Source organism: Ambystoma mexicanum, chromosome 9 (assembly GCF_040938575.1).
Source record: "Ambystoma mexicanum isolate Mex_15411 chromosome 9, UKY_AmexF1_1, whole genome shotgun sequence".
Taxonomy (NCBI): domain Eukaryota; kingdom Metazoa; phylum Chordata; class Amphibia; order Caudata; family Ambystomatidae; genus Ambystoma; species Ambystoma mexicanum.
Genome location: NC_090931.1, coordinates 1,179,323,883 through 1,179,340,985, shown reverse-complemented (window position 1 = coordinate 1,179,340,985; position 17,103 = coordinate 1,179,323,883). Strand labels below are relative to the sequence as shown.

General features: G+C 43.6%; 1 protein-coding gene across 3 annotated transcripts in view; it reads right to left on the bottom strand.

Annotated features, from left to right (window-relative positions):
• LRP1B (LDL receptor related protein 1B) overlaps nucleotides 1-17,103 on the bottom strand; it is a 4,835,697-nt gene that overhangs the window by 2,555,590 nt on the left and 2,263,004 nt on the right. For all 3 annotated transcript variants that reach the window (XM_069616528.1, XM_069616527.1, XM_069616526.1), the window contains exons 10-11: nucleotides 11,392-11,535; nucleotides 9,875-10,111 (exon numbers count right to left, since the gene is read on the bottom strand). In XM_069616528.1, the coding sequence (XP_069472629.1) occupies nucleotides 9,875-10,111; nucleotides 11,392-11,535 (381 nt within the window). The remainder of the gene's footprint in view (nucleotides 1-9,874; nucleotides 10,112-11,391; nucleotides 11,536-17,103) is intronic.

Below are 17,103 nucleotides of genomic sequence, written 5' to 3'. Positions count from 1 at the left end.
ATCACTTGAAGCGGTCGCTCGCCAGCTGGTCTTTCTCTGTCGAGCCTAACCATGTTATCCCATGTATCCCCTAACCCAGGTACATCATCTACAGTCCTAATCTGTTTCCACAAATCAACTGGCAGGAGTACGGGAAATAATAAATCAATATCACTTAAGGTGAATACTGATGATTGTAAGACTGACTCTATTTCTTTATAGAACCCCGTCGGATTCTTTCTTATATCAGGAATAGATTGCTTTATGGTGTTCACTTCCTGTCTCGAGACCGGGACGTGAACAAACTGCGATACATAATGTGCAGGAATGTCCACAGCGACTATACCTCGTGCAGAGTCGGTCGCAATCTCAACTTTTGGGACAAATGTCGGAGTGACCTCTCTCATAGGCAACTGAGAAGTAGGTAGCTCGGAACGCTTACTAAGCAACAGAGCCAAGTCAAGCGCTAAGGCAGTCAAAGAGGTATCAATCGAAAAGGCTCTCTTATAAACACTCATCAATTCTGCGGGACAACAAATCTTTCTTTTTACACACTCATTCTGCAGGTATTCTACCATAACCTGTATCACTTTCTTTTGCATTTCTAACGTATACTGACCATACATGTCATATACTTCATCTGGAGTTATCGACATATCCGAAATCCATCTTATCGCATCCTTTGTACAAATTCACGCTTCCTCACCTATCAATTCACGGCGAGGAGAAAACCGTTTCTGTAAGAACATAGTACCTAAACTATCACCATCTGCTTCTTCATTCTGTAACTCTTCCAACTCCCTCCTATACACAAAAATCCTCTTGACATGCTCATACTTTCTCCGCAGTATCGCTAGACAATGCTAAGGTGTTCAAATCCTGTAACCCTGTTGGAGATCTACATCGTTAATCTATTCCACATTATGCTCAAATGAATTCCTAACCCTTCAATAAAAACATTTTTCTCAGGAATACTTTTCAGATTTTCGAGTGTGGAAAAAACATCAGCTTGTTCACCCTTCTCCATACAATGTTTAGCCCAAACAATTAATTCATTCTTTTTATCTGGGGACACAGTATTGCAAGTCACAACCCTTGATCCCGTTCCCTGGTCTACTACATGCGATGCAGAATCACTTGGAAGAGGAAGAGTAGGCGCATTCTGAATGTCAATAGGTGGAAGCAAGGCGGCAGGCAAAGGAGCAACGGCTGGAAGAACAGCAGGAAGAACAATAGGAAGGACCGGGGGAACTATAGGAGGAGGAATAACGACAGGAAGGGTCAAAGCACCAGGAGGAGGGACGTACAGGGGTGGAGCAGAGGCATCGGGCCTTTGTTCATGCAAATGTGTGTTAATCAATTCATCGGACGTATGAAAATCTTTTGAAGGCTACATTTTCTGAATGCCTAATTGAATGCTCTGTCCATGTTCCTAACTGATTCCAATTGTCTATTTTGATCATGTAACAGCGCCTTTTCGGCATTCATCATATGTCGACGCATATGTTTCTCTCTACTTCTTTGTTGCTGCAAAGCTTCTGTTTTATAACTGTGCAATGCGTCAAATGCTGCAGGTCTAGCCTTTTTCTTTACCAATACAGACTCTAGATATTCTATACGAGGGATTTCAAAGCTACCATTGGTTGTCCACCGAAGATGAGAGTTATGTCTGGTCTGTCTGTGCCAAATATCATTAAATGCTTTTCTACCAAAGCCTTTCTTAAAGTACATAGTACATGCCGGCGACCCCTCCTGTGGTGTGGGACGGCTATCTTCCAAAGATTGTCTGTCGCTGCGGAATAATGCCCTGAAGCAGGCAGACAATTTCCCAGGCATATCAGAATTCTGGTGTTACCTGGTCAAATAATTGTGCTTGCGAGTAAAATGCGCCGAATTTAAATTGTCAGGGTTAAATTAAGAATCGGGTCACGATTCACCTGACCAAAGCACTGGGAGGCCCGGTCGCGTTACTAAGAACAATTCTAAGGACCCACGTGTCTGGTGATTTCGGCAAATTTACCCACCTCGATATATGGACCCTCGTCAAGACGTCGTCTCGGGCTACAGCTCACCGTTCAGGGATCGGATCGTGCTGTTCTGTCGAGGAATTCGCTTCTCGTCCATAGGGGCCGTTTTTGTTGGCACCGTCCGATCCCGGTCCGATAGCCAAGCCAACCTTCAATGAGACGAAGTCGATCTTGAGGGTCGCTATTTGGGCGCCATCTGTGGAATGAGAAAATACAATATTAAGGCTTTTACACCATGCAAAGAGAAATAAACCAACACGGGCTTGTAAACATTCCCAGAATCTTCATTGCAATACTGAACAGTTTAAGAAACAAAGTACACAAATAGCTATTTTGGCCGTCAGTACTTCACAGAGACCACCAGAAGGTTCAATGTGAGCAGTGAACAGGAATTGCTAGCTGGACATCAGCATATTTATACAGTTTCTTCATAACAATGCCCAGCCTCCTACAAGTTAATCATGTACTGGGCTATGGTTCGCGCCAGGTTCATTCTTAATTTACATATCTCGTGCATGCGGTTTACTTCTTAATACATTTACTAACAAGCACTATTATTCTCTGGGTTTAACTTTACGCTCTTTACATATTTGTTTCAATGCAGGTCAAACAGATGTTTCGCATGTCATGTTTAAATAGCGTTATTGTTCTTATATACTAGTAGGTTAACATTGCTGATTCAAGTAATCCCCTGATCCCGAGGTCAACAAAGAACAAGGTCTACATGACCCTAACATGTAGCCTGCAGGCAGGTTGGACATTAACTCGCCTACAGAGGTTGAAGAGGTTAAGTAAGAACAAGAGAACACAGGTCGGCCATTTTAGGCCACAGGGTGACTTTGCACGACAAACTAAAATGGCGGCTTTAACCTAAAATGGAGGCTCTATTAACTTAAGGTTACGACCTTGCGATGCGGATTTCCTCGCAGAGCGACTGGGCATAGGCCAACATATACATGAGGATGAAACAATATTATATCAGTTTTAGCAATTTGCTCAAAGACTTCCTTTACAAAATGGATGTCATTGTCTGATCTTAATACTTCACATATTCCCCATCTAGGAAACACTTCTCGCACTAAAAATGTTGCTGCACAGATGAAATATGGATGTTTACAAGGACCATCTTCAATCCACCTTGAAAAGGGACATACTAGCACTATCCGATATCTGTATCCATTACAGATCTGCAGCATATTGACATAGTTGTTGTGTAAATGCTGAAAAGGACCATTAGGTTGCAAGATAACTCTAACTTTAGACAGTGTGTGTCCACCAGTAAACTTTTGACATACAATGCATTTTACTACATAAATTGCAACGTGTTCTAACAATTTGCTACAACCCAGTCCTCTGCAACAGCTGCTGTAAGGCTTTCTCTAGTGACATGCGCAGGGTAGTGCAGCTGTTCCAACACCACCCTTAATAAGGCTACAGGCATCACCGGTTTACCAGTGCTTTCCTGTTGCCACAATGCTTCAGAAGGGGTTAAAGAACACCCCCTCCGTGTCCACAGATATTTCTCATCCTGTGGTGCTTCCGCTTTAATTTCCATCAGTTGAGTCTTAGAAAAATTGTTAAAACTGTCATTCACACTCATCATCATCACCATTCTCTCAATCATATCAAAGCTCATTATAACTTCTGAATATGCAATTCATTTTGCATCTTCATCTGCGGTTTGATTTCCCTGTGAGATAAATCTGCACTCTTAGTATGAGCTGCGACCATGATGGCTACTGGGAGCTGCAGTGCTCTAATAAGTCTGTCCAATAAGGTGGCATGTTGCACCGGAGTGCCATCTGCTCTGAGGTAGCCCCTGCTCTTCCAACGTGCTAGCCCTGCATTTGTGGTCGATGTTATATAGGCAGAGTCAATGTACACTTTTACTTCCTGGTCTGCATTTTTCTCGAGCGTGACAATCAGCACCACTAATTCTGCAGCCTGTGCTGAAAAGTGAGGCACTAGTCGTGCACTTATCAATACTTCAAACTCCCCATTGGCCCTGCGCTTTACCATAACGGCACCTGTATATCTTTGCCCATCATTTTGATCGATGTTTGAAGAACTGTCAAAAAAGAGAATTTGCCCAGCCGCCAAAGCATTTTCTTTCACCCTTGGGATCTCATCATAGAATTCCTCATAATTCAAGCAGGCATGTGAGTGGTTCAGCTGCAAACATGGCAGGGTTCACTATTCTACATATATTTTAATCACTGTATTCAATATGACCACCTGATAGGCAGAAGCCCTTTGAGACGTCAAAGTACCGTTAGGTTTTTCAAAGATAGCAAACAAAGCAAGTTCAACAAATAACGTCATGGAACACCCCATCACTAAGTTGGCAGCTTTTTCGATGGCGAACGTGGCCGCTGCCAGAGATTGTTTGCAAGGGAAGTGACCCCTCATAACTGGGTCCAGATTCCCAATGTAATATGCTAGAGGTTTGTTACCAAGGTAGTTCTCTGTGTGAGTACTGCTATCATGACTGTACCATTTGTATGCGAAAAAAGGAAGACTTCTTCAGTATAATTGGGAATCCCTAAGATTGGAGCTGTACAAATTGCATTTTTCAACTCATCAAACCCTTCCTCCATATCCTCAGGCTAGACAATTGTTCCCTGATTTGTCTGTGCCTTTTTCAGTGCTTGTAAGAAGGGTCTTACATATGAACTATAATCGAACACCCATGCTCTAACATTATTACATAGTCCCAAAAATCTTTACATATGCTTTATTGTCTGTGGCATTGCTGTTTTCAAAACAGCCTCAGCCCTTTCAGGTGTAACTTTCAATCCTTCATGCAGGATTAAATGCCCAATACTGCAATTTCTCCTTATCCACTTTATATCATTGTTCAGCTAGAATAATCATTAGGTGTACTGAATCACATCTGTACTCTTTCTCTGATATGCTGCAGACTAAAATGTCATCTACATATTGCAACATAACTCTTTGTAAATCAATATTGCTTAAGTCCATCTGGAGGAATCTGCTGAAAATTGATGGGGACTCACAGTACCCCTGGGGAAATCTTGTGCTGAACGTAAATGATGTCAGATCTTGAGAATCCTTATGCAACGGGATTGAGAAAAATTCATTTTTCAAGTCAATCATAGTGAAATATCGTGCCTCAACAGGAATAATAAATAAGATTGTTGCTGGATTAGGAACTAGAGGAAACTTGGGCCTCTACAATCTGATTAATTGGGAGCATGTCTTGAATTAAACTCCATGACACACTGTAGATTTTTTGATAGGGTACACTGCAGTATTGCATGGTGGCTCTGACATCACTAAGATGCCTCGATCCATCATGGCGGACATTGTGTTAAAAATACCCTTGTCTGCCTCTTGAGACATGGGATAATGTTGTGCTCGAGGCAAAATTGCTCCTGACTTCAGTTTAATCTTACCTTCTTCTTCCCCCTTTAATAGGCCTACATCATAAGGGCCTGTGGTCCATAATGAAACTGGCATTTTCGCCATGTCTTCATCAAAAAGGCTGGGACATTGCCGTACTATCATCATCTTCTGAGGAACTTTGTGTCTTATTGCTCTCTCCCAATAAGTGATACTCATTTCTCATCTGACGGGTGGTCTCTAAACATATCCTCGTCAGTGACATCAGTCAATCTGTAACCCTCTCCAATGGCAATCACTATGCTCCATCGTCTAGGTTCATTATCAACTCCATCAGGTATAGCTAATTCTCCTCGCACTATAGCTGCTTTTAACTCTGAGGGAAATATTTGTCCCCCCTCTTAATCCATGGGTATCCTTGACCTGAATAAAAACTCATTAGGTATTCTCACAGTCTTACCCACTAAGCCAGGTAACCACATTAACAAAATGCATACCCCATAGTGAAAGACTTCTGGTTCTAACGGTATTCCTCGTAAGGCCATTTGCCCTGTAAATGCCATGATAAATTCATCTATGTTTAAATAATGCGTTCCTGGAGTTGAACACACTAAGCCTTCATCAGTAAGCGATATTGTCATGTTTAATTGTGTCATTAAATCTCGACCCAGTATATTAACTGATGTGTGCCTTGAATACAATAATGGTACAGACATATCACATTCTCCTGCAGAGACTGGCAATTTCTCAGTAAAAGGAACTCTACTTGTAGCTCCTGTGAAACCTTGAGCATTCATGGCATTTCCAGATAATGTAAACTTCCCTTCTTGTATACATGAGCGGTTTGCACCCGTGTCTACCAAAAAAGAAAAATATGTGTCTCCTATAGTGACATCAAACCTCAGTTCCTCTTGAGGATTGGGAGTCATAGATAGCACTGAATACATCTAGTCACCCAGTGAGCTGTCCTCTTATGGGTGCATGCTTATTTGTGTGCCCGTGAAAGGGTTCCCTCCCTTAACAGTGACACCCCCTACCCTAGGAGTCAATAACTGTCCCGTGCTTGGGCCCTGCTGTATCTGCATGTGTGCATGCTGTGATTGCCCTTGTGGCAGATTTGACGGTGCCTGCTGTATTTGCCAAGTTTGTTGCATTTTCTGCACTTGTGCTTGTTGCACTGTCTGATTTTGGGGAAAGCCCCTCCCTACCTTGCTGGCTATATGCAGGTGGATGAGTGGCCCCCCCTCTTCTGAACTGCTCGTTTTGCACAAACCCTTGACTCCCACACATGCGCACTGTCATTCCACATGTCCAACATACAGGAGGGAGTCTCCTAATTTGCCCTTCCTGCATGTCCTGGCTATCATTCTGCGTATCCTGAAACCCACCTCTAATATTCTGGAAATGTCCATAATTATTCTGGAAGCCTCCTTGGTTATTCTGGAAGCCTCTTCCTCAGAACCCTCACCTACCTCTTGGTACAAATCCATTATTAACTTGATCAAACTACTTTTGGTTACTCACTTGTGGCATTCCTGCTGCTTGCTGCAAACCCGGCCCTTCTTCACTAGTCAACATTGCGACTTCTATGGCGTATTTTGACAATTTCTTTTGCACCAATTTTGCTTTTTCACCTTTCCTAACAGCATCTTTCTTTCGATTCTTCTCCTGTAGCTGTCTGCAGTAATGTGCAATGATCAGCTGTATTTCTGACCAGGGCTTTGCCTCCATACTCACCAGTTTTATGAGCTGTTTCCGTACTTGATCTGGCAATCCTTGACATAATGTATGGTAGAATACAGCTATACATTTCCCCCACAGTTCCCGCATTTCCGAAGACCACTACTCTTGAAAATTCTGAATTTAAACAAGAAGATCCTCCCCTTCTTGCATCTTCCTGCAACCTTGCTTCGAGGATTCCCCTTGGTATTGGTATCTTCACTGGCATGCACGTATTTCACATTCTGGTTCCCAGCATATAGGCAACATGGGGGTGATGCTTGAGTTGGGGGTACTTGGCTCCTTCTCTACACCCAAATGCAAGGTTTTCTATAGTGGTAAAGGCATGCAAGACTTTCTTGAACTGATACAAAATGATGCCACATTCATTTTGGGTGATATTATTTGAAACACTATAATATGTTAATGGGCCAAAATTGATTTAGAGCGTCTGCATTCAAAACATCTTTGGAATTATTCTGAAGAATACTATGGGCCCGATTCATAGAAAAGGGTGCAGAGATACTGCAAAACTTGCACACCGAGAACGACTCTGCACGGCCTGTTATGTATTTATGGAATTGTCCAAGCAAATTAACCTAAAGGACAAGTCATGGCCGGCACGCATGCAACACGCCAACACACAGAGCTATTCCAACCATGGAAACAGACCTTTGCGCACTCTTCGCGCATGATGCAATGAACCCTGAAGAAAATGCCTGTGAACTCCCTCAACCAGGCTAGCACCAGGGAGGGAGTGTGTGGGGTCCCCCGAACTTCCCAGCACCGCCACAGCATGCATAGCAAGTATCATAAAAATCGTAATTTTCCACATCACCCTGTAAACTGTCCTGCAACCCGATACACTTTTTGTGAGCATCCCCTAGTCCAATCGGAACCCGCCTGTGAGCATACACCCCTAAATCTGATGCCTGATCTTATGTCTGCACAGAGATTGTTTTGCGCAAGAGTCTTTACGCCTGCCTTCGGGTGGCAGATAGATTGAATGCATTCCTTGATGAGAGATTGAGCGGACCGATCCATGAAAACGCTTGGTTATGCGCATTTGTCAGCATGCGATGGACTGCCAGGGGCCGTCCCTCATAACGCCCATATTTTCCCTTGTTCTTCCCCATTTTCTGCTCCTTACTCCAGTCTATGCTCAGGCCACACCCACGCTCTGCAAGGCGTCTCACGCAAGGCGCTCGGCTGCTCCTAGAGACGTGCCGAGCCTGCTTGTCATCCCTGCAAAGTACAAAAAAGTCCTGTGCAGAAGATTCCATGAATCGACAAACTGAATTTCACGTGTGGTTTGGCACAATATGTCCCGATTTACTGTACAAATAATTCCATGAATCAGGGCCTACGTTCTCAACCACAATTTTCATAAATAAAACAGCATTTAAAACAATGTAAATAGTGTGCAGATATGCATAAATTGGTGCGAATGCATGTCACGCATGCACACACTGTAATTCTGAATGCAATGTATCATCATAATATGGCACATGAACGCCAATTTCTAAAATGGGCCTCATTAAGCGCCTTCAAATAGCTTAGTCCTTTGACAAATTTGTAGTTTCTGCCTTATTTGTGCCATACATTGATCAAATGTTGGCACAAATTGAATGTGAATCGTGGATGAGAATGACACATTTAGGGCCTAAGTCATGAAATGTTTAGAGCGGTTCAAAGCAACTTTGCACTAGCAAAATTCACGTTCCACCGCGCCTAATTCACAGAGCTGTGTAAAGTGTATTTTTGTGGCGCAAAGTCTCTTTGCACTGCAAAAGTACTCTTTACACCGCACTAAATGGTCCTAATTAAGACAAAAAACTCAGGCCCATTTAGTGCCATGCAAAGAGTACTTTTTTCAGTGCAAAGTGACATTGCGCTGCTGAAATACACTTTGCACCGGTCTGTAAATTAGGCGCAGTGGAACGTGTTCATTGGCAGTGCAGAGTCACTTTGCTCCGCTCTAATCGTTCCATAAACTAGGCCCTTCATACTGTCTGGGGGGGAAAAAAGAGGAAGTCTGCAGGACTTTCAAGATCTACGCGTTGACATCGGAAATGTAAACAGGAAATATACAGGACATCAAAGCATGTTCTGAACATCTGAACGGATGGCGAGTTGGTTCGTCATCTTTAAATAAGTCTTGGCAAACCCCCAGTGGGTTCATCAACCCACTGAATAATACAAATGAATCAGATTTTCATAGCATGACAAAAATGTGTGTGTTAAATAACATATAATGATATTCACTAGATAATACTCACATGTGTCGATAAATCTTAATCCAAACGTGATCGTACAATACCAGTGTAAGTGTAAATGCTGTAGACTCATGATTAAAACATACATGCGGAAGCAAGGGTCTTTAATCTTTGGCTCTGCAGATGTGTTGGACTACAAGTCCCATGAGCCCTAGTCCAGATCGACAATGAGGGATCGTGGCAATTGGGTGAGCTGCAGCTTGCAGGCCTATGCTTCAGCGTACATTCTTTAGTCGTGAGTCTACAGCATTTACATTTGGATCAACAGAAATCTCGGAATCAGCTGTGTTCATCATGACTAAATCCATTGCTTGTGTTGATGTCTTACAATTGTTTACTATACAGTTCTTGGTGAAAGCATTTCTTATGAAAACAAAAAAAAAATCAATACCTGTGTACATAATGATGTCTAGCACACAGTATGCTCGCATTAAATAAAACATAGTATTTAGTGATAAGGGCAATAATGCAATACATATCCCAGCACGCAGCTTTCATTTCGGTACTTACCATCATTTAGGATTGTCTCACGGCCAGTGCCATCCACTTTTTGTCGTCCAATCAGGAAGCTGGTGGTGTCCGCGAAATAGATGCAATGTGTCTGTGCATGGAAATCCAGAGCTCGTGGGTTGACCAAGTTCTCAATAGGAAGCATGTACTCATCAGTCACGTTGTTATTCCAATCCATTCCCCTGATAATTCCCGGGCGTCCCTTCCCATAAAGCAAGAAGAGCTCGTGCTTCGGCCCTGCAGAGGAGAGATTGCACACATAAGCAATGCACCCTGCCTAATGCCACTACCTAATTAGGTGGCACAATTAGCGCGTGTATTCAATACTGAAAATGTAACTTTCCTGTAATCGAAATGTCTCCGATTCTACAAGGTTGCATTACCTTAATTAAAATACAAATAACGTTCTTGATTAGGTTGCGTTACATTAATTGTTCTTTTGTATGTGTTGCTCTCTGTGCAATAACAGCATGACAAATGATAGGATAAGTGGTTCCTCGCTGTGAAATGGACATGTATAATGTCACAGGCGTTTAATTCTGCAATCCTTTAGATGGTATAATAGCCCGGACAATAGTTGATTACGGCGCTTGAATTCATTAAACTCAACAAAGTTAATACAATTAAAAGAAACAGTTTAAAAACACATAATAAATCAACGATGGGAAAAGTTGGCAATTTAGCGGCAACAAGTGTAGTACAACTATTTATTTATTTATTTATTTATTTGTAATTCTTATATAGCACTACTCACCTATGGGCCTCAAAGCGCACAAAAAAAACAAAACAAGACACGCAAACAAAGAGCCAGGCAGGGTATGGGGCACCATGGTCTAAGCTGATGAAACAGTTGTGACCTAATCTGAATCTAAATTGAACACATGGTTTTTAAGACTTTTCTTGAGCTCACGGCTCAGCATGGATGGTGCTTCATGCCAAATGTGTACGGATACATCAATCTTAAAGGAGTGTCATCATTGTTCCTTGGTTTTGATTGTGTTCCTGTTATTGTGATTTGAACATTGCATGTGCGCTTGCTCGCCTCTTCTGTCAGTTTGATGGAAAACATCAGCCTTCCAAGGCTGCTTTTATTTTCCAGTTACCATTTCTGTCTGTTTATTCTGTGATCAGAACTTTAACAAATGTTCTCGCGTGTAAAGGAGCGAACTTTAAAGTTGGCCTTTACTCATGGCAGGACACGTGTCGGGGCTTTTGTTCTGCCGCAAATTGTTATTGGGCGTGTCTATCAGTCTGTTCTTGTTAGGATTGTGACTGACATATACTCTCCATAAATTCATGCACCTTTGAGAACTATACTGCAAGAGTACAAACCGCTATCAACCCTATTAGTTTCCAGTCAACAGCCGATATTATTGGTGTCATTTAGAATATTAAAATAAATGCATCTGACTGCTGAACACACACATTACGTTTCAAAGTAGAAGCACCGGCTGTCAACCACTGCGATGACATTTCCATGTAAACTATTGCGAGAGTATTTGATCCCGAGAACCTACTTTTGCACGACCTGCCATCACTTCCCACGCTGAAGCCGGTCCTGCAGCGACATGTTCGTGTTTTATAGCTGGAGCTGAGCAGACAGATGTGCGCGCATCCCCCTGGCGTTCCATATGGGTCTACTTCGCATGCATGGTTTCTGACTGCAAGAAAGGGAAAACAGCAGGCGTGAAATCATCAAGAACTGATTATTAATGTGAATCAGCATGCAAGAGTTAGAAGCCAATGCATCCTGTACAGGGGCAACACGTGCAAGGATACATTCAGCCACCCAGTCACACCGACGTTGCAGAAAAGGCAGCAGACACTCACTTATTATGTTACAGATCAGTGGCCAGATAGCAATAGCCTCTGCCTGCTGGCGCACATTCAATTGACGGGTTAAATTGCATTTCCGTGTCATTTTCCTCCAGTTGTGCTAGACTGCACAGTGGGAGCGTCGCATAGGGTTTATAAATAAGCAAGGCGACATGTCCCACTTCACATGTGCGTTGCTGCTTTTATTTTCAGCGAGGCATTTTAGCTGCGCCTCATTTCTACTGTGCCTTTTAGAAGCAGTGAAGTCAAATAAGCCCGAATGCATTCTTGAAACTCGGTTAAGTTGCCATGCCCGGTGAGTATATTACATCTCATCCCAGGTGGCATGGCGTATAGGGAGATTGTTCTTCTGTAAGGCGTTCTGTTGTGTACGTGCGCCCACCTTTATCCCTGAAAACTCGTTTTGCCATCTTCTTTTCATTTGTTATCTTTTGTACAGTTCCTATTCCCCTGATATTTCACAGCTAATTACATAACTCCACCCTCTAATAGAGAGTAGCGTAGTGGTGCGCTTATGTTATTTTAAAAATAAATGCACTGTTATGTAGCAGTTGCTCTGTGTCTTGTATTCGATTGATCTGTGTTGTCTGATCCGTTAGTGTGTCTCTCTAATCTCATGCCCATTCATTAAACCGTTATTTAAGCAATATAACCCGAGCGTTGGGGGCATTACCGACTCAGGTAATGCCCCGGGGCCCATAGGTAAAGCCCCGGGGCATTACCAGAGTCGGTAATACCCCCAACGCTCGGGTTATATTGCTATTAGTACCCCGGCCCGCAAAAATTGCGTGACCGTGGCACTAAAAGCTTTTTTTTGTCCCGAAACACTGCAGCGTTTCGGGAGAAAAAAAAAATTAAAAGAAAATGGCCGGTGCCATGGAAAGGGAAAACGGAGTCCGTTTTCCCTTTCCATGCCTTCCACCGGGAGCGGACGCGCTGGGAACACGCGTCCGCTCCCGAAAAAGGATCAAAAAGAAGGTAAGTGAGGTTGGGAGGGCGGGAGTGGGACAGGGGAAGAGGGGAAAAAAAACAAACGTTCCCGCGTCCCCGGCAGGGGACGAGGAAAGCCCCCAGCTGTGTGGAGGCGCAGAGCAGGGATGGCCCCGCTCCGAGTCTCCACACGGCTGGAGGCTTCCCTCGTCCCTCGCCAGGGACGCAGGGCCAAGAATGTAAGTTGGGGGGGCGGGTGGGAGGGAAGGAAGGGAATTCAAAAAAAAAAAAACATACCCGAGTCCCTGGCAGGGGGTGAAGGCAGCCTCTCAGCCGCAGGGAGGCTCGGAGGAGGGATGGCCCCGCTTTGAGCCTTCTCATTGGCTGAGGGGCTGCCACGCTCCCCACCGGGGACAAAGGCCGTGGAATCCCGACAGAGGGATTCCTGGCCGGGTAAAGACCTGGCGAGAGCCAATCAGAATGCGTGTTGCATTTTGCTTTGCTCTCGCCGGGTACTAATGTTGCTTAAACAATGGGCAGTGCGTAACAGGAATATCTTAGTTGACATCATAGGGCACCAACTGCATGACGCGCCTCCGTGCAACATGGTGGCCATTCGCACTGACAATCTGATCTCCCTTTCAGAGTCGGACACAAAAACGGAACCTTGCCTATGACAGCATAACCCCATCTACCAGTGTTTCTTTCAATCTCAAAAGACAACTTCCTGAATTGTAATCATTGATCATACATTTTGTGTTTATAATATGTTAATATAGTATATCCAATCAGTTCACACCTGCCTCGTTTTCTATCTATGTGTTGTGCCATTTTGCGTCTTAGTAACGCTGCTATCATCTACGGAACTCTAGTAATTCGAGCAAGATCTTTTTGTCAAGATATACAGATAGTAAACTAATTGTTACACTTTATTTCTAGCTTATTTTGCATGTATTTTCTGCCATGTATGTGAAAAAGTCTCATAAATGAAGGTTCAATGACTCACAGCAAACACCAGATTGATCCGGTTCTGAGAGACAGTTGCAGCAAAGTGTGTGCAACTCAGAATTGATGCACTGTAATGAAATCAACGGCAAGACTTACTAAGACCAAACTCATTGGCTATTTTATGCATCTTTCCTTATTCGTAAGATTAACTGACTTTGGTCAAAGAGTTATCATCTACATTTTATCATGTAGCAAAACGTATTGGCTTAATTTTAGACTCTTGCCTTTGCAAGATTTGATTTTATAAGAAATATTTTTTATCACAATTACACAACGTGTCTAGTTATAAATATGTAAACAAGTACACATCAGTCGAAAAGATGTTCCACATTTAAATTTCAGATTTGTGATAAGAAAAATACTGCACTGGCTACCTGTCGTGTGACGGTCCAACTTCAAGGCTTTGCACATCACCCACAATGCTCTGCACCACTGAGGCCCAGAATCTTCTTAAATTTAATTTTTACATGTTTAAAGCGCTCGAGGCGCTGTTACAGGAATTGTTTGTTTTGTAGTTGCGTAATTGTTTTTCTCTTAGTTGCGTATTTATAACGCGCTTAAACACCCAAATGTTTCTAAGCGCAGACCCCGGGATTGAACCTGTGTTGCTTCGTGTCGTCTTGCTTCCAAGGCGCACACGTTGCCGCTGTGCTATCCTCCCGGGACCGTTATAAACGGTACCGCTGCTACCATCCTCCCCATTCCCATTGAGCCCTATGCAGGCTCAAGTGGGAATGCGGATGTACCGGCTCCTGCATCCACGCAAGGGGAATTATCGGGGTCCGCCGAGGTCGGAATGGCCCGGCGATTCCCCTTTCACGGGTGGCGGAGCCAGATGCGAGTTTGGGGGTAGCCTTGCTGGTAAAAGTTGCAAGGATACCTCCAACCTCGTAATGAGGCCCAATGAGGCCCAAACACATGCTGAACCCCTACAGACCCAACAGAAACTTGAGATCAGGCACAGCTCTACTCTTGGTCATCCCTTCCGCTAAATAAACCAGTATATGGGGATCCATCCTCCTTCTCCGTCCAAGGACCCACAATATGGAACTCCATCCCTCTTGGCATCCTCTGCATTGAAGAGCACCTCGCCTTCCAGAAGGCATTTAAGACCTGGCTCTTCCCACCTGCATCTTGACTGACCTAATGTGCATCTCAGGTGAACTTCGCCTCCAGACAGGTAGGCAGGGCATCGATGAGTGACATGAGGAGACTCCTAGAAAGTTCAGAGCAAGCACAGAATGGGTTCCCATTGACCTACACCACAGCAACAGCAATCCATCAACAAAACAAGTGATCAGCCATGACTTTCGGGTATGTATCACTCTCCACCTCGATGGGAGATAGCTGTATCCTTTCCAAAGGCATGGCCACCCACCCACAAACATCTGCAATAACCCGCTTCTCGATCTCATATCAGGCATCACCTTTGCCACTAGAATGCAGATAAGTCCCACAATGAAATTTGGTCTAGCTGTATACATATTCAGTCTCCTTGACTCACATACTCTCCCAACACGCTTCAGAGCACCCATCCACAAGCCAGTGCTATTTGGGTCACTAGCAGGGACTTAACTCAGAGGCGACGTGCTTGCCTTGGAAGCAAGATGGCACAGAGGAACAGAGGTTCAATCCCCGGGTCCGTGCTTAGAAACCTCTGGGTATTAAGAGCGTTATAAAAAACCTATCATTATAATGCCTACCTTCATAGTGGCTAAATGCACACACTCATTATGAACTCCCCGGAATAATCTCTCATACTTCAAACCTCAGTCCTCCAAGAGCGTTCACCTACAAAGCTTTGAGGCCATACCAATGGCAAAAGGTGCTATATAAATGCCATATTACATTACATTACATTACTTTAGTGAAAAGACTATAAGGTTAATAAATACAAATAAATACAAGTTTAAGGTGTAGACAGTGTGTTGGCTACATTTGCACTTTAGTCTGCTCTGAGCAATTGTCATAATTTGCAGTACCAAGCAGTTAAAATGTTTGCACTCTGTAGTGCAAAAAGTGTAAAGGCCTACTCCAAGTTATGCATACTGGAGGCATATACAATTGGGCGCATTAGGAGTATGACTGTAAGGCAACAACGGTGCCGGCATTGCTACCAGTGCTGTTGCTTCTGTACCGGCATACTAGGACTTCTGCTTGCAGGTGCCTTTGCAGCCACCTGGTCTGACAAGGTGGCCGTACCGGCACTCTCGAGCAGAACATGATGGTAGCAGCGGTACCGTTATAAACGGTACCGCTGCTACCATCCTCCCCATTCCCATTGAGCCCTATGCGGGCTCAAGTGGGAATGCGGATGTACCGGTTCCTGCATCCACGCAAGGGGAATTACCGGGGTCCGCCGAGGTCGGAATGGCCCGGCGATTCCCCTTTCACGGGTGGCGGAGCCAGATGCGAGTTTGGGGGTAGCCTTGCTGGTAAAAGTTGCAAGGATATCTCCAACCTCGTAATGAGGCCCAATGTCTTCCTATGGAATTGGCCTGCTTCTAATGGAGTGGCTCAGGCAGGTGAACACTGTTGGAATCTTCCAAGCCCCCAATTCTACAGCAAAAACAAAGAAAATCCCTCTAGACCACAATAGGGTCTTAAACCTGGTGTAACCCTTTAATGCCTATTAGAACAATTGTTTTTCTACCAGCTTGACTTAAAAATTAGCTCTTATTTGCATATTTAAAGGACCTGCAGACATTATATATAGCCATATTTGTTTGAAGTTATATAAACCTAACCTATTTTTTTTAAATAATCTGAAGATTTTTATCTCAGAGCCAATTCACTCTCCAGAGGCATCTTCAGTAATAAAAATCACCTTGAATATGTGTTTTCCAGTACAATCAAATCCATTCAATTTAAGAATTTGGCATTGAAATAGAATCTTATCAACTGTGCTTTTTGTACCTGTAGCCTACCTCAAGGTTTTATCCTATAATTGTGGCTCTTCCATATCTATTTCGTCCCTCGGGTTTACCTGCTGTCTTCCTTATTTTTAATTTCCATTGTTATGCTAATAACACACAGCTTTCCTTAAACTTCTCTGAACTAATTTGTCATCCTTGTTTTTTTTTATCCCTGATAATTGATCAACATTGAGGCATTGTGTGCGGTCAAGAGGGAGCAAGCCGTTCCCGTCCTTAGGGGGTTACTAATCAATGCTAGATCTGCAGTCGCCCACAGAGATAACATTTCTGCACTCCTTGAAGATGTGTCTCCAGATATATTTAGCATTACGGAAACCTGTTTCTCGCCCTCCTTGGAACCAGATAGGGTGCAATTGCTAGGTCTCCAGGCTATGTTATTCTTCACCAAGATAGACACCCCTGAAGCGAGGTGGGGGCCTGTCTTTAATTTGCGCTGAGTCTTTGACCTGTTCAATTATTCCATAGCCCTACTCGCTGCCTTGTGAACTGCTGTTGCTTCGTATTCATAGAACAGCTAAC